Source organism: Bubalus bubalis, chromosome 16 (assembly GCF_019923935.1).
Source record: "Bubalus bubalis isolate 160015118507 breed Murrah chromosome 16, NDDB_SH_1, whole genome shotgun sequence".
NCBI lineage: Eukaryota > Metazoa > Chordata > Mammalia > Artiodactyla > Bovidae > Bubalus > Bubalus bubalis.
Window position 1 is genome coordinate 20,401,875 of NC_059172.1, and position 17,913 is coordinate 20,419,787.

General features: G+C 46.9%; 1 protein-coding gene across 3 annotated transcripts; it reads left to right on the forward strand.

Moving 5' to 3' along the window:
* The first annotated feature begins 212 nt into the window (after positions 1 to 212).
* Positions 213 to 12,900, forward strand: LMO2 (LIM domain only 2). 3 transcript variants are annotated; one of them, XM_025266246.3, is made up of 4 exons: positions 213 to 489; positions 1,274 to 1,505; positions 5,571 to 5,786; positions 11,889 to 12,900. In XM_025266246.3, exons 1-4 carry the CDS (start codon positions 228 to 230, stop codon positions 12,106 to 12,108), a joined length of 930 nt encoding a protein of 309 aa, XP_025122031.1. In that variant the 5' UTR covers positions 213 to 227; the 3' UTR covers positions 12,109 to 12,900. The 3 variants fall into 3 exon arrangements, with proteins under 3 accessions (XP_025122031.1, XP_044785211.1, XP_025122032.1); XM_044929276.2 differs by lacking the exon at positions 213 to 489 and adding an exon at positions 853 to 1,012; XM_025266247.3 differs by lacking the exon at positions 213 to 489 and adding an exon at positions 1,031 to 1,150.
* The last annotated feature ends 5,013 nt before the right edge of the window (positions 12,901 to 17,913 follow it).

Sequence of the window (17,913 nt, forward strand, 5' to 3'; positions counted from 1 at the left end):
TTCTTGGAATTTGTCCTTGAGATTAGAGGGGAAACCTGAACTAAACAAGTCTGCTTTCTCTCTCTTTTCCTGACCCAGGGCAAAATAGTCTCCAAGCATTGCTTTCCATCATTGGAGAGGCACTTTTCTCTGTGAAGAGTGCTATTGGCCCTTTACAGGAAGGGCCAGTTTAACCGCAGGGGTCCGATTTTTAAAGATGCTGAGGGAGGGAATTCTGCCACCAGCAGATGGAGAGGAGACTCAGACCAGCTTGGTCCCTCCCAAACACCCTCCCTCGGGATTTGCTGCCCCTGGTACTGCTCAGGCGTACCCAGCCCGTGCGGTCCCTGCTCGCACAGCTCCTGTCGTCTTTTTGGAGCGCGGACGCAGTCACAAGTCCTCTGCCAGCAGAGCCGCGCTGTCTTGGGGGCATCTCCGCGTTCCCTGACCGCGGACCTGGGACCTCCAACCCCGGACGCGCGCGAAAGCCACTTGGAACCGTACATCTCTGTATGTGTTTATTTCACATTTTCGTTTTTTCTTTCTTCCTTGAGCGGCCCGCTGGTCACTTTCAATCTTAGTTAACCAAAAGGGGAACGCCGAAGAGGGAAAGCCCTAAAGAATGCTTTACAGGCAACCCAGACGCCTCTCCAAGGAGAGGTGTTCTCTGAGCGAGTCTCCCTGTCCCCGACGCTGGCCCCTTTAAGAAGCCAACTCAGTCTTGCTGCGGCTGCCGCTGTTTGTATCGCTAATCCCCAGGAGCCCCGTTTAAAAAAAAAAAGGGAAGAAAAAAGATGATGGGGGGGGAGGACCGGGCAGCTGTCTCTTTAAATGTGATTTCCTTCTATTGTATTTGAATCGTGATCAGGAAAAAGGAAATGAAACCAGAGACAGAGGAAAGCTGAGCGAAAATAGACCTTCCCGAGAGAGGAGGGAGCCGGGGGAGAGAGGCGCGGTGTCCCCTCCCCGCCCCCAGGCCGCCGCCCCCTCCCTGCCCTCGGCGGCGAGCTGCGCGCCGCAACCCCGGCTGAAGGTGCGAGGGGCGCGGGGCGGCCGGGCGGGCGCGCACCATCCCCGCGGGCGGCGCGGAGCCGGCGACAGCGCGCGAGCCGAGCCAGACCCGGCGGCGGCGGCGGCGGCGGCGGCGGTGGCGGCGGGACCGGGATGGAAGGTTAAGTCCTGAGCAGCAGTAGCAGCTGCAGCCGCCCGGGGCCAGGCTGCGCGCCCCGGTCCCCTCCTCGGCCGCGGCGCGCCGGCAGCCCGGTGATTCGCTCTCTCTCTTTGGCGTTTGAAGGGAGCGCGGTGACTGTCCTTGAGCGCGGAGGGGCGAGCTCGCCGCCAGAGCGCCGGAGCAAGAAGAGGCGCAGGAGCGGCGGCGGCGGCGGCGGCGCCCGAGCACCCGAGGGGGTCCGAGCCCCGGCAGCCGGCCAGCCCCGCGCCACAAAGGGAGCGCCCCCACCGCCTGGCACGCCACCTCCCTCCCCAATGTCCTCGGCCATCGAGAGGAAGAGCCTGGACCCATCTGAGTAAGTGCGACGCCCCTGCCACCGAGGGTCCACGGCCTCGCGACCCGGGGCGGCGGGGTGGGGCGGGCGGCCGGCGAGAAGGCTCCAGGTGCGCGCCCGCGGCGTGCCCTTGGTTCCCTCTGCCGTGCGCGGGGCTCCCGCATCCTCTTGGGTGACTCCAGGGACACTGGGAGAGGGGCTGGGTGGCGGGCGGCAGGAAGAGGGGTCGGCCCGGCGCCTCAGCGGGCCCCTCGCGGCTCCCTGGGACGCTCCCTAAAGCCACTTCGGGCCAGAAAGTTTGCACAGGAGCATGCACAGGGGGAGGTTAGAGGCGCGCCGGTGCAGTCCCCAGAGCCTTCAGGACTCGATTCTGCTCCCTTCTTCCCTCTCGTTCCTTCTCTTTGTCCGTTTGGTCCTGGAAAGGGGGACACTACAAGTGGAGCCCCCGACCCCGGGTCCCCGACGGTCCCCTTCCGGGTCCGCAGGTGGAGCGGTTGCCCACGGCGCCGGGGACCCGCGGGTGAGGAGGTGCGAGAGTTCACCTCGGAGCTCACTCAGGCCTCCAGAGACTTTAGAGCAGCCGAACAACACGGGAGTTAGTCTGGATACGCGGACACGCCTCTCCCCTCGGAGTCCACCGATGGGTACCTTTGAACCTCCAAAGTTAGTGCACCATTTTGGGTATTAGGTGAATTTTTCCAGAGAGCGGAGTCTTACGGCTTTTGTCACAATCTCAAAGGGTTTAGGATCTGGGAACCAGAGCTCTAAATGAACCGCATTTGTTTTCTGAGCCCCGACTGGCTTGAAGTATCACCCTCTTCCCAATCTTTACCTTCAGCACACTGCTCAGTGTTAACATGGGGAGAAAGGGATGTTTAAGATGTCATTTTCCCGTCAGCGCAAATGCCCTTTTAAGATTCATTAGCTGTCTGGTTTTGAGAATTTTTATTCCTTTGAAGTCCCCATCTAAATCCTTTGAAGGGATTTGTTACACAGACCAAAGGAGCTGGTTAATGACTTGTCCATTTGTGCTTTTAAGAGGCATTTGTTTTGTTTTCTTTTCCTGCTTTAAAAGAATTGTGCTTTCCTGATTGAAATACCTCCTCCCAATTTCAGCCTCCTATGGTGTTTATATACCTGGGTTTTACCCTCAGTTACCAGCATAAAAGCTCAGCGTGTTCTCATAAAACACAGGAAGTAACCATAATCCAGTGAGAATATAAACATCACTATTCAATCTTGAAGGTTCAGAAGCCAGATCTACAAGGAGTCAGGTTTGTTCTAACAAAAACCCAGCTTCCTTAAATTCTCAGGGAAAAAAAATAACATTGCCTTTTTTTTTTTTTTTTTTAAGTATTTATTTAGGAAAACTCTGGGAAGGGTGCTTTGCTCACTTTTTTTTTTTTTTTTTTTTTTTTTTTTACAAACCTAGAATTACAACTTAGCCCTGAGTTTTCAGAGCCTGGGCAAGATGATAGTAATACAATAGAGTGAATTGGATGAATTACCTTTGAAAGGTGCCTAATGCCTTTTCGATCAACAGAACTTAGTCACTAATCTTTTTATTAGAAGATAAATCTGGAGGTTTCAGTTCCCTGAAGGAAGTTTGCTCCTTTCAAAGTTTGTACTTTTTCACAGAGAGACTGGAAAATTGAAACATCTTCACCTCATAACACAGCAGGCATCTGCGGAAGGATGCTCAGTAGGGTGCTCTTCTCTATCCTTTGCTTTATTATTTGCCCAATGAAGATAGGCTCTAATTGGAGATGGACCAGCTAGCTGAGAAATTATTGCAGAACATTTTTTCCCCATATCTTCCTTGGAAACTGTTGAGAAATTATCCCAGAAATCCAGGCCAAAGTGTATTGAGGTGTAATGTTCAGATAGGCTCTAGGAGAATGTAAAATATTAATTAGAGGCTGAGTCCCACAGTTATTGGCTTGGAACATCCACCAAAGATAATGTGATATTATCTTTAATTATAGAAAGATAGAGCCAATATCTTATCCAGTCCTTTCGTATCTCATCTTAGGCCATCACAGACAGTAGCTTTTTGGCTTCACATTTCTCCTGTGGACCACTACCCTACCAGATGCTTCAGTGCGTACATACTTGGGTCAGTGTGACTGAGGTCAGTCTGATCAGCAACTCCAAATTACACCCAGAAACTTGACTAGGCCTATGCAAATGAAACATTTAGACAGAAAGACAGCCAGAATTCACACACACACAGATTTCCTCTTCTGTGCCATCGGTGGCCCCTACTGCCTCCCTGTGAATAACAGGAGCAGTTCATTTCAATTCCAGGCAGTTTTGCACCAGCTAAGTGCAAATTCTCTTCTTTCACAGTTGGTTGGCAGGCCATCCAGTGGTGTTGAGGTTCCATGAATGTTTCTGAAAGCCTAAAGTAAGGCCACAGGCTGTGAAAAGGGAAGAGAAGTGATTCTGAGGCACAGGAAAATGCTGGGTGTTTTATTTTTCAGGAGGGAGGGTGGAAGTCTTTATACATAACCTGTGGAAACAAAGACAAGTCAGGCTTCAGTGGATGTTTAAAACTCTATTTAAAGTCAAGGTTTTAGGAGATAATTAGTTTGGGTTTTACACTTCCCTGGTCTAAAAGGAGATCATCTCACAAACGACCCTCATACCCATTCTACAAAGTGTGGGCTCGGTTTCAATATGCCTGAATATTCACAGGGAAGCGTGCACTTTAAAGACAGAGTTCTCTGAAGGTGTCAGAGTGTGTTATCAACACTGATTCCCTGAGCCTCATCCTTCCTAAGTATAAAGGCCCTTAAATGCTGTGGGCACAGGCCAGTCAGGATGCAAGGTCACCAAGTAAGCCAGCATCAGCTGGAAATAGGAGACACAGATTTATATCTTCAAGATACCAAGGGGGAAATTCCCTTTGGGAATTTCACAGTTGGCAGAAGGTCCATTTTTCCAAACGTAATAGATTTTTGAAAAATAGATTTGTGTTTGAATGAAGTTCAAGAGAGCATTTGTTAATTGCTACAGATCAACAGGTATTCGGTTTTTCCTATGTCCCATCTGGTGCAGGAATCATTTCTCGCACTCTATTTTTTTTATCTTCTTCTGCCAAGTAAAGTTATTTCTTTTAAAATGTAAAACAAAAGGATTCAGATTCCAGTTAAGTGAACTGGAGACACTGTATGATTTTGTAATAAAAGAACGCATGTCACAGGCTCACTCTTAACAATTGCCTGGAGGAGATTTCAGTGTTTAATTGCCTTCCACACTCTCTCCCGAAAAGAACTATTGGCCCCTCCCCATTTTCTTTCCTAAATCAACTTCATGCGAATCAGTTTTGCTGCTGTAAAAGTGTTCATGTGCAAAAAGATCTGTTTGATCTCCTTTATAAATATAACAGTGGCTTTAATCAACACCTTGAGATTTTTCCTCAAGGACTCATTCCATAAGAAGGATAGGATGTGGAGCTTCTGTTAAAAATAATGAGAATTTCTATTATATCTTGATGGTATTTTTATTTGGGAAAGAGAAAGTAACCTAAAATAATTTGGGGACCCTTTCATCCTCATCTCTACGTTCGTGCAGTTGGAAAGGGATGGAGTCCAGGTGGCACAGAGATTCAAAAGGGAATTTGAAAACGTTTAACCCACTAGTCACTGTTCTGGCCACAAGCAGCTCTTAGAGTCCTGGTGTCTCCTCTGGAATTGGGCAGTGCCCTTGGCTCCGGGATATGGGGGGAGGAAAGAGATGAGGTGTGGAGGTAGAGTAGGAGGGGAGGGGGGATCAAGAAGAAGAGAGACCACAGGTCTGGGAGGGGGCTGGGCTATAGGTGGGGGGGTTGCAGTACCCTTTGCCTGGGTGCCGCCCTTGCTTCTTCCAGGATCTAGAACGTAGGGACTAGCCCTTTCCCGTCCTAACCCAAGGCTGGCGGGGCCTCTTTGCCGTCGTCTGCCCTAGGTGTATGCTCTCCCCTCCTTTCTCCGATGTCACCAGACAATTGAGTGAGGTTCTCTGTGGGGCGCAGCATGACTCCTGAGCCCCTGGCGCTGGTCTCCCCGAGGTGAGGCCATCCCTAATGCATGGCCTTCCTTCCAGGGAGCCGGTGGACGAGGTGCTGCAGATGCCCCCGTCCCTGCTGACATGCGGAGGCTGCCAGCAGAACATCGGGGACCGCTACTTCCTGAAGGCCATCGACCAGTACTGGCACGAGGACTGCCTCAGCTGTGACCTCTGCGGGTGCCGGCTGGGCGAGGTGGGCCGGCGCCTCTACTACAAGCTGGGCCGGAAGCTCTGCCGCCGAGACTATCTCAGGTGCGACCTTGCCGCCCTCCTGGGGCCCTGGCTCTGTCTCCCTGGCGCCTGCCACCTGGGCCGGTGAGATCACGTTGGTCTCAGCTGCCCTGTGCAGGGGAGCAGTTGGCCTTTCCTCCTGTTAGAGAAGCATGTTCTCGGGGACACATGCCTGTGTGGTCCAATTCTCATATTTTAAAAAGAGAGTGATTTTAAAGAGAGTGATGAGCACAAAATTCAGAATAATGGTTCCCTCTGGGGGTCAGACAAAGGGAGAGGGTGGGGAAGGAAGGCACAGGGTATGCCAAGGGAACTGGGAGTTTTGAAGCTTGTAAGTTTGAGGGTGGATTCCTAGCAGCTCATTTGATGCTTCAAAAACATATGCACAGGTTATAAGTATTCTTTTGTAAGATCTCAATATAATGTGATCAGAAATTTTAAAAGAGTAGCATGGAAACATATACACTAATGTTTATAAATAGATAGCCATTGGGAACTCGCTGTATGACTCAAGGAACTCAATCTGGGGCTCTAAGACAACGTAGAGGGGTGGGATGGGGTGGGAGGTTGGAGGGAGGCTAAGAGGAAGGGGACATATGCATGCCTATGGCTGATCCATGTTGATGTATGGCAGAACCCCACACAATATTGTAATTATGCTTCAATTAAAAATAAATTAAGAAAAATTGAAAGTACAATCTCACCGCAGCACACCAAGCAGTTTTGGTCACAGCAGGAAGGCCCTGAAGTCAGCTGTAGATTTGAGCCCCGGCATCCCTACTTTCTAGCTCTGTGACCTTGGACAAGTTACATAACCTTCCTAAGCCTCAATTTCCTCATCTGTAAAATGGGGTTATAGAACAGCAGTACCTGCTTCCAGGAAGGGGTGGGAATTAGATGAGGTGGTACATGTAAGGTGCTTGGCATGGTGCATGGGTATCAAAGAGATGTTGCTGCTGCTAAGTCGCTTCAGTCAGCTGCTGTCTTTCAGTAACCCTCATGACGTTTATCATTAGAGTCTTTCCCGACCTAATGAACAAAGTGATGGAAGAATGGAAAGGCAAAAGAGGAACTCTAGAACACCCACTGAGACAGGCACTGAAGCTATCTCGGATACTCTGGGTCATACGTTTGGCTATGTGAATTTTCCGACTCTCAAACGAGTGCCTTTGCCTGGAATGTTCTAGTTTCATATGAAATTTCCAGCTCCGTATTAGCTGCGGCAGAGGTAACTCCATGCCCTCTGCTGTCAAATCTGCTCGACTGTGTAGCTGTCAATGTTTTTGCCGTCTTCGTGGGGTACGGGGTCTGTGGAGCATGCAGCCTTAATACATTAGGACCACCCAACCCAGGGAAGCTTGTTTAGACTCCAGTGCCCTTGGCTGCCAGGCCAGCTCTTTCTCCCAAACCTGCCCTCAGAGCATTTTACATTAAAAAAAAAAAAAAAAAAAAAACTGCAGGCAATTCCATGGTGAAGCAAGCTTATCTGTTTACCCAGAGACTGACAGAATAAGCTTTTTCTCCCCCCTAAATTTCCTGATTAAAGTCCTTGCAAATTTGGTGGTTCAGAGAAAAGAAGTCAAGTTTCCAAGGATCATGATTTTAATTTTGACCATTTATTATTACTATTATTATTAAGGAACAAGAACATAGAACTGGGGTAAATAGAGACCTGATTCTGCTCCCTACTAGTTTGCCAAATCAGTGTGGAAAAGCAGACGGGTAAATGATTCCCACTGGGCCCCCTGACTACATTCCTGTCAAATCATTTGAATCTTATTAAATGAAGTACAGATAGAGTAAGGTCAAAAGAGCCCAGGTTTCTCCCTATCTCTGAGGTTTTATATAACATTCAAGAAGAAAACCCCGTGCTGCCTGGGCTTGTTAATCTCTTGCATTTTTAAAAAGGATAGAAAAAAAATAGTCTGGGAGAACCCAGTGTTAATTAACTTGTGTCTTGGTGACATGAAATAATTCTTTTCCCTGCTACATTCCTAGGCAACATGTTAATTAACTCTGTGTTAGTGCAGGCGTTTCCAGCCATCCTTTCATATTTATATTGTTATTAAAATGGGCAGGTGGAAGCTTCAGACATGACACCTCTTGACAGAGGAGAAAAATCGTTTCTTGCTGCAGGCATGGCCCTTCAGCCATGGACTTGTTTGCTTGCATTCTTAACATAGCTGACAGCGCCTTTGCAAAAGGCAAGTTGGAGGAGTGACGAAATGTGTGCTGGGATGGTGTTCAGTCCTTGCCCCCGCCCCTCCCCCGCCCCCCACCTGGGGAGAGCTTCTCCCCAGGGTTTCCAGTTGCTGCCTGGCCTGTTAAAGTCTTTTTCAGACGTTTAGCCTCATATAATCAGGAGATCCCCATGCAGAACCTAAATAAACTTTTAATTGCTAAGTTGTATCCGACTCTCTGCGACTCCATAGACTGCAGCCCACCAGTCTCTTCTGTCCATGGAATTCTCCAGGCAGGAATACTGGAGAGGGTAGCCATCCCCTTCTCTAGGGGATCCTCCTGACCCAGGGATTGAACCCACGTCTCCTGCATTACAGGCAGATTCTTTACCATCTAAGCCACCAGGGAAGCCTGAACCCAAATAAACCCTGTGCTATTTATGTGGTTTTCTTGGGAACTTAACAGTAGCTGTTAATGTCAGTACCGAGTCCAGATCCCCTCAGATCTCTTTTTATGATTTTTGTGCTCAGTGCAGCCCCCACCCCCTATTGTTTTACCTTCAACAGCACCTTTCTGTTAAAGCCAGAAGCCTGCCCAGTACCCCCACCCACCCACCCAATGCCCAGCAGACCTTGCCCAGTGGCTGGCACTGCCAGAGACCGAAGTCCAGTAATCTTGCCTGGAGCCAAGGCCACTTGGAGACATAACTTACACCCCAGAGTCCCCATGCATTCAGGCCAAAGCTCCCTTCTGGGGGACTTGGCCCAAGACTGCAACTTGGCCTGCCTTCCATCTTCTGTCTGGTTTCCCTCGCCACTGTACCTGTTTTCCCTGATGACACATCCTTAATAAATCCTGGCCTCAGGGTCAGTTTCTGGGATAGCCAGCCTAAGTTACCAATTCTTGGTGCCAGAGGTGAATGTGCAAGTTAGATGTCAAGTCCTAGCTTATTTTCACTTAGTGAAGTCTCAGCACACCAGAACTGGAAGGGGCTGTAGAGGCCTTCCTTCCCTTCCAGTTCTCTTGTCTTACAGCTTAAGACATGGAAGCCAAGGCAGAGGATGTCCCTGGCTCCAGGAGAACTGGCTGATTGGAGGTGATGTTGGGATCTGAAGGTGTCTCCCAGATATTAGTCCTTCATGCTTCCTGTCATTAACTGCCTGACGTGTGTGTAATTTACCCCCCGATTTCCCTTTAATAAACGCTCCCCTTCCGTAAGGGCCACACACCCCAGGCGGTTGGCTGCTTTCCACGCATGCTGTTTTGTGAGTCGTTTATTCTCACTCAGGCCCAAACTCCTCTGACTGAACAATCAGGAAATCAGAACTGTCTTTCCACTCCATGGCCTCCAAGGTGGTAGTTCCCGACAGTTCCACCATCTGCCATCTTGGGATGAAGTGCTCTTCCCCCAGTAATGAGTTTGCTCCCAGGTGGGGCTTTGAAAACACTTGGAGATCTTCTCATGGAGAGTGGGATTTGGAGGGAAACTAGCCAGCCTGTCTGTAACTGCAAGCTCTCTACCCACGGACCGCGTCTTCCTGGTTCCATTCATTCTGCTCTAAATTTGTCAACTGCTCTCATCGCCCCTACATCCTCTCAGAACCTACCAGTTGATTCGCTGCTACGCTGAAGTTCCTAAGAACTTCTGAGAAGAACAAGCATTTACCTAAAACTTCTCTGAAGGTTTCCCATGGAAAAGACCTGCTGACATGCCATGTAATCAGGCAGCAAGACTGGCCCCTTTGGGAATACCCCCAAAATGTGTTAAAGCCCATCCAGCGTTGGCTACACCCTTGAGCACTGGAGCTTTGACTTGCTGCGTTCCATCCTCCAACAGCCGGGTGAGGTTGATGCTGTGATGACTGTCATTCCACGAGCGCACAGTCAACAGAGGTCTCAACAGGGTCACTCAGGTACTCAGGGCCGGGCCTGCCTGAAGCTGAGTCTTCTGACTCCAGCACTTGTGTTATCCAGCTCGTGTGGGCTGATTCCCAAACTTCAGCCTGCATTAGCATCACCTGGCCGTATTCAGGACCAGGCAGACGGTTGGGCCTCTACCCACAGAGGTCTCAGTCAGGAGGGCCTGAGTGTGCACTTCTAGCAAGTTCCCAGGGGATGCAATGTGGTTGGTCCCAGGACCACACTTTGAGAACCACTGCGCTAGGCTCCGGCCTCCCTAGGTGGCATGAGTGGTAAAGAACCCACCTGCCAGTGCGGGAGATGTAAGAGACGCGAGTTTGATCCCTGGGTCAAGAAGATCCCCTGCAGGAGGCCACGGCAACCCACTCTAGTATTCTTGCCTGGAGAATCATGGGCAGAGGAGCCTGGAGGGCTACAGTCCATAGGGTTGCGCAGTCGGACAGGACTGAAGCAACTCAGCATGCGGTAGGCTCCACCATAGTGCATCTCCTGCTTTGACACCGCATATTGCTTAAAATAAATGACCAGTCAACTGAGACTTAGGAGGGTCTTGATTTTGATGACAGAAGAGAAGTTTTTCAGAGACTTATGCCATTGGGCCAGTGAGGATCTTGAATTAGGATCTTCCATTCAATATGGAGAGATACTGCTCGTCCCCCGAGTGGCTGAGGGACTGTTCACTGTTGAGCTCCCTCCATCTCCCAGAAGCTGTTGTGTGCAATGGCCTGTGTGGCTCCGGAGAAGTTAATGACCAGCCCTCCCCGTGGGTGGAATTAGAGCCCTTGATGTGATAGTGTGTGGGAGGAGCCTCAGAAAGATGCCCATTTCATTGCATTCCTCTCAAGAAGGCCCCTGGGCTTTACTCCTGCTCCCCTTCTAAAATAAAAGTTCCCTTGGGAGGAAACACACAATCTATGCCTAACCTTTTTTTTTTTTTAATTGGAGGAAAATTATTTTACAATGTTGTGTTTGTTTCTGCCGTACAACATGAGTAAGTCATAATTATGTATGTAAAACTATATATGATATACATATATCCCCTGCCCTGATTTACCCCTCTAGATTGTCGCAGAGCACAGGCTGGGCTCCCTGTGTTACAGAGCAGCGTCCGCCTAGCTATCTATCTTGCCCATGGCAGTGTATATATGTCAATGCTACTTTCTCAATTCATCCCACCTTCTCCTTCCTCTGCTGTGTCCATTCTCTACCTCTGTGTCTCCATTCCTCCCCTGTAAACAGGTTCAATAGTCCTATTTTTCTAGATTCCATATATACGTGTTAATATATGATATTTGTTTTTCCCCTGTCTGATTTACTTCACTCTGTATAACAGGCTCTAGCTTCATCCACTTCACCACAACTGACTCAAATTCATTCCTTTTATGGCTGAGTAATATTCCTGTGTGTGTGTGTGTGTGTGTGTGTGTGCGCGCGCGCCTGCCACAACTTCTTTATCCATTCATCTGTCAGTGGACATCTAGGTTGCTTCCAATTCCTGGCCATTGTAAATAGTGCTGCCATGAACAGTGGAGAACATGTGTCTTTTTGAAATGTGCTTTTTTCAGGGTATATACCCAATAGGGGGCTTGCTGGGTCATATGGTAGTTTTATTCCTAGTTTTTTAAGGTATCTCCATACTCTTCTTCATCATGGCTATATCAGTTTACACACAGCTAACCTCTTAAATCACTTCAGTTAAGACTCTTTTCACAGAGGCAGGTCCTAGGGCATCCTAGAAGCAGGGAGAGAGCTCGGAAGAAGGACGAGTTATGCCAAACACAAATGCCCCAGGCATGGTTTCATGTCAGAGGACCCTCTTCCTTCTAGGAAAGACTATGAATTAGTCATAGTCAGTTGTGGAGAGGTGGATGAATTAGTTGGCCGTCTGTCTGGACCCAACTCTTCCTTGCTTCGCGACATCTTGGAAATCCAACCTACATCATGGAACCCATCCTCAGGCTGTTTCTTCCAGTCTTACCTCTGCACCTGCCTTTCTAGCTTCTCTGTCTTTCTCCCCCCCAGGCTTTTTGGCCAAGATGGTCTCTGTGCATCCTGTGACAAGCGGATCCGTGCCTATGAGATGACGATGCGGGTGAAGGACAAAGTGTATCACCTGGAATGTTTCAAATGTGCCGCCTGTCAGAAGCATTTCTGCGTGGGTGACAGATACCTCCTCATCAACTCCGACATCGTGTGTGAACAGGATATCTACGAGTGGACTAAGATCAATGGGATGATATAGGCCAGGGGCCCCAGCCTCTCGGGGCGGAGATTCACTGAAAAGTCCCTGTCTCTGTGGGGTCTTATGCTCTCGGGCATTCTGGGGATTTGAGGGTGGGCTGAGGCATTTCTTAGGGGATGGTAGACTCTAACTGGGCACCAAGAATCAAGACACAGCATCCAAGTGACATGATGCATGGGGCAGAACTTAAATGTCACAAAATGACTGGCCTTGGGGGAGAACTTAGGGACAGTGGCCACAGCCTCTGGTAATAACTGACATGATTAGCCAAGGAGAGTTGTGGGGGGCTGCGGTGCCATCATGATGGGATTTCCATCTACAGATAGGGACATGTTCTGCCCAGACTTGTTATGTCTTTGACCCTTGAAAACTAGAGATGTGCAATTGATTTGTTTTCTTCCTGGTTTTTATGTCAACCCTGTTGCAGCCACTGTCCTCCACACGAGAGAAGGACAGAGATAAAGAATGGCCATCCTCTTCTTCTTGGCCACCTTCCCAAGGCCTTAAGCTTTGGACCCAAGGGACACTGCATGGAGACAACATTTTAGTTGAGAATGAAAACTGCAACTTTTAACCAAACAATTATTTAAAGCAATGCTGATGAATCACTGTTTTTAGACACCTTAGTTTTGAAGTGAGGAGTTCCACAGATTGTTTCTATACAAATGTAAATCTAAAAAAAAAAAAAAAAAGTTGTTCAACTATTTTATTATCTTAGATTATATCAAAGTATTTGTTGTGTGTAGTTTGAAAAAAAAACTGCGGAAAATAAAAATGACTGACTAAAATGCAGTGTTGTGTATTTGGCAATGACTTACAATTTGGGATGGCAGAAAAATGACTTTATATGAAAAAGGAGAAATAAACAAGCAATTTACCTTTAGGTCAAATAAAACTTAGGTTTATGTGTGGGGTTTATAGGAGGTAGGCACATTTCTATATTACTAGCAATTAGTATGTAACAGGTCATCGTGTAGCTCAGAGGGACGTGGAATAATTAGATTGTTATTGTAAAACAAGCATTTCACTTCAGCATTGTATGCAGTGAATGGAAGGCAAGATCTTTGCCTTTGGGAAACCTGTAACCTAGAAAGGACACAAATACATAAAACAGATTCCCTTTGGGAGAGAAGGTAATTACCTAGTTTGAAATGTGGCAAAGATGCTGAGCTTGACACTTCGATTTTCCAAGACGTGTGTCTCAGGGTGTTTTATGACAAGTGGTTAAAAGAACCTTACTTTGAGGATTTAAAGCAGGCACCTTGTCTAAGTGTTGCCTTTCACGGCACCCAGGCCACCGTGAACTGACTCAGAGCGCCACCTGCTGGTCACCACCTCTCAGGTATAGTTCAAGAATGTCCCAATGACAGACTAGCAGGTGTATTTCAATTGTTACGTAAAAATATTGGCAAGTACTACGAAGTCCTAATGTGTTTAATTATCAAGACATCAGAAACATGCATCTAGTACTACAGTTAAGAAACCATGATATTCCTTTAAAAACTTTAAGGTTTGCTTGGGTTTTGTTTGTTTTTCTGCTGGAGAAATAAGTGATGGCTCCCTTGGTCTGTAAAATACTAAAAGTGGTTGGGAAATTCGACTGCTGAGGGTGGCCTGTTTAAATCAAATCTAGTTATACTGAGTTTCAACTCAGGTGGTGGGAGGGACTGCCAGTGAGGGGATGTTTGTTCTAAATCAACAGAGGGAAGTGGTTCTCCAATTGTGGTCCCTGAACCAGCAATATCAGAGTCACTTGAGAACTTATTAAAAGTGAAGATTCATGGGCTCCATCCCAGACAAAATGCGTTGGAAATGCTTGGGATGGGATTCAACAATCTTTGTTTTAACAAGCCCTAAAAATGCTCCTGACTCATGCTCAAGCTTGAGAATGTTCTCCAACATCTCCCAGTTTGGTAGAGCATCTGCTCTAAATTGTTAAAAGCTAATATTTGACACAATGGTTAATCCCTGAGTAACCTTTCCACATGTAGACAAACACTGTCTACCTCTGGTCTCTAAACTGAAAACTTTTACATAATTTTGTAACTCAGCTAGCAGTTGTCATCTGCCAGAACAATCACAATGCAATCCACCATTTTCAAGCATATCGACATTATTAATAATAATAATAGATTTTAGTTATGTAAACTGTTAGGTAAGAATAAAAATGATTCTTGCTTTAGAAATGTAAATTTTATTCTTAACCCCCACAGTAGTACAACACACATAACATTCAAGAACTTGGCTAATGCCTTTCCCATCTTCAGTAAAGTAATAAGTAACTTTTCTGATTGTCTATAGCACCATCTTGCAGAATTGTGAATGCATAGGCAGTCTCTGTGATGTCACCCCAGGGGGTCAAATGTCTAACCCACAACTGACTTGAGACAAGGACATGTAAAGAGAGGGACCAACTCCCAGAATTTACCTGGTGGTCCTTACCTGGCTGTGCAGCCAGTGCCCCAAGACCCAGAGTCAGGACAAGGTACCTGCACCTTTCCCCAGTCCATGACTTAATTCAGCAGTTAGCTGGGATATTTCACTTCCTCTTGTCTTATTCATGTTTTATATCCCAAACTAGCTTCCTTTTATTGCTGTCTCTAATAGAACTACTGTCTGGAGTCACTGGGCTTCCCAGGTGACTCAGTAGTTAAGAATCTACCTGCAATGCAACAGACCAAGGTTCAATCCCTGGGTCAGGAAGACCCCCTGGAGAAGGAAATGGCAACCCACTCCGGTATTCTTGCCTAGGAGATCTCATTGACAGAGGAGCCTGGCGGGCTACAGTCCATGAGGTCGCAAAGAGTTGGACATAACTTAGCCACTAAGCAGAAACAAAAATAGAATCACTGCTTCTCAGGGAATCTTAATCCTACAAAGTTACAACAGAGCAGTGGCTAGGAGCTTTATCATCATAAGACTGGGATTTGAATTGCAATGACATCACTTAATTACTTAACAAACATTTACCCATCACTTACCATGTGCCAGGCACTATTCTAGAGGCTGGACAAGTATTAACTCCTTTACACCATAAAACAGCCCCACTGTTCATTGTCATCCACATTGATTCCAGGGAAACTGAAGTACAGACAGGCTTCGTCACCTGCTTAAGGTCCTACAGCGAATACAGGGCAGAAGTTGGCTGTAATCAAGACCTCACCCTGTGCCCTGCTGCTTCTCTTAGGCTTGCCTCCCTGAACCTCAGGTTTCCCATCTGCAGTTTAGGGAAAATAAATACCTTCCTCCCCAGGTCACTTGAAAATATTTGACTTCAGTCTAGCCAGGAATGTAACCAAAGTACAATGATACCAGATTAACACCATAATAAATGTATGTAAAAAATGTTATGGAAACACAAGTAAAGGAACAATTTAGTTGGCCCATGCGTGGCTATTGGGGGCATTTTAAATGTCCCCGAACCAGCAAGGAGGTGACACAGACAAGAGCAAAGACTCAGAGACCTCGACCTTGTAGAGCAGGCAGTCAAATGAACCCAGAGTTTTCATGGTGGTGGTGATTATGGTCACCTTTGGCTGGAGAGGGGCTGGACCAGTGAGTAAATAAACAGGTAGATGGGGTTTTCCACAGTTTTGAGTCTGCATGGCAAATCAAAATCCAAACCCAGGAATCTCTGAGGGACAGAGTAAGGGTGCAAGGGAGGTACAAAATGGGCCTGGAACATCTTATTACACTAGAAAACAAGGAAGTGCTTTAAAAAATGTAGGCATGTCACGAGGACAAAGAAGCCAGCTTGAAGGGGCTATCAGTGGCCAAATCTGGGGCAATTTGATTACGAAAATCATGAAGGACAGTAATGAGTTACAAAGTGTTGGGAGAAAAATAAGAATCTGTGGGTTCATACCGATAATAAATAAATGGAGAGAAGAAAGGGCTCTCGTTTACTGCAGAATCTTGAATGCTAACTGGTAAATGTGAAGACAGTGTGGGAGCTGGAAAGTCATCCTTCTGAAACTATCATACTGAAATGACAGAATCAAGCAAGAAGTATCAACAGCTGCTAAATTTCAACAGAGAAAGAGCAGGGTACTTCGATGGTCTTACAGTTCCTTCCCACGGATTGTTATTCATTGCAAGGGGGAAATCCATAATCACTCAGTGGAGAAATTGGACAGCATCTTGACCAGGTAATCAGTGAGGGATGGTTGGACTGTGTGTGTCTCCAGATGTGATCCTCTGCAGGGGGTCACAGCATCCCTATTTTAGCATTCTGCCTGAGAAGACAGAGCTTGGCTCTAAGTATGAGACAAATTACCAGGCAAACTCAAAATGATGAATATTGTATTTTCAAAAAGAGAGGAGATGAAACTCTATTTTCAAAAATGTAGGTGTCATAAAGAATAAAGGCAGGCTGTGGAATGTTCCAGATTCAAGAAGGCTAAGGAGACCTGGTGACGGAATCTAATACCTGGCCCTTTTCTTTCCCTCCAGAACCAGAGAGGGGAGAAGTTACAGAGGACATCATAGGGGCAGTTGGTAATATTGAAATATGAATAGGTAGATTAGTTCAAACTAATGCACAAATGTTAAATGTATTGAGGTTGGCAACTGTGGTTACAAAACAGACTATCCCTACTATTAGGTAGGTACTGAAATACTTAGGACTAAAGGGTCATGACATATGGAACGTATTCTCAAAAGAAATTCACATGTGGTGTGTATATGTGTGTGTGTGTGTGCGTGTGTGTAGAGAGCGAGAGGAGGAATAAATGGCAAAGCAAATGAGTAAAAAAATGCTAAAGGCAAGGGGCTTCCCTGGTAGTCCAGTAGTTAAGACTCCACACTTCAACTGCAGAAGTTGTGGGTTCCATCCCTGGTCGGGGAATTCCCAGCCTGCTGTGAGGTGCAGCCAAAAAAAAGTTAACAAATGAATCTAGGTAAAGGATGCATAGGTGCATGATTTTTATTCTAGCATCTTTTCTTTAAACTTGATACTTTAACAAGTAAAACGTTTTTTAAAACTTCAGAAATCTTGACTTTTTCTTGTCTTGGGTTTTTTATTTAATTAGAACAGGAGAGATGATAGAGTGAAAATAGCTTAGTTTAGAAGTCAGTGGTATTGTACTATTTGTTTGTCACGATTTTAATACACTTTTGGCCTTAGAAGTAATGGTTATGTGTCCCAAGCCAGCAATTCCTTCCAAATACAGATAATGTGAATGATGCGTTTAGGAGGATCCACTCAGTGCCAGTTTCTCAGTTCAGTTCAGTTCAGTAATGTCTGACTCTTTGCGACCCCATGAATTGCAGCACGCCAGGCCTCCCTGTCTATCACCATCTCCTGGAGTTCACTCAAACTCATGTCCATCGAGTCGGTGATGCCATCCAGCCATCTCATCCTCTGTCGTCTCCTTTTCCTCCTGCCCCCAATCCCTCCCGGCATCAGGGTCTTTTCCAATAAGTCAACTCTTCACATCAGGTGGCCAAAGTATTGGAGTTTCAGCTTCAGCATCAGTCCTTCCAATGAACACCCAGGACTGATCTCCTTTAGGATGGACTGGTTGGATCTCCTTGGAGTCCAAGGGACTCTCAAGAGTCTTCTCCAACATCACAGTTCAAAAGCATCAATTCTTTGGTGCTCAGCCTTCTTCACAGTCCAACTCTCACAACCATACATGACCACAGGAAAAACCATAGCCTTGACTAGACGGACCTTTGTTGGCAAAGTAATGTCTCTGCTTTTGAATATGCTATCTAGGTTGGTCATAACTTTCCTTCCAAGGAGTAAGCGTCTTTTAATTTCATGGCTGCAATCACCATCTGCAGTGATTCTGGAGCCCCCAA

Bases quoted from the DNA above. Each gene is read 5' to 3' on its own strand.
- LMO2 (XM_025266246.3), top strand. From the start codon at position 228: ATGGAGAGGAGACTCAGACCAGCTTGGTCCCTCCCAAACACCCTCCCT. The intron at 490-1,273 runs GTATGTGTTTAT...TGGCGTTTGAAG, and splicing joins ACTTGGAACCGTACATCTCT to GGAGCGCGGTGACTGTCCTT. The intron at 5,787-11,888 runs GTGCGACCTTGC...TCTCCCCCCCAG, and splicing joins TGCCGCCGAGACTATCTCAG to GCTTTTTGGCCAAGATGGTC.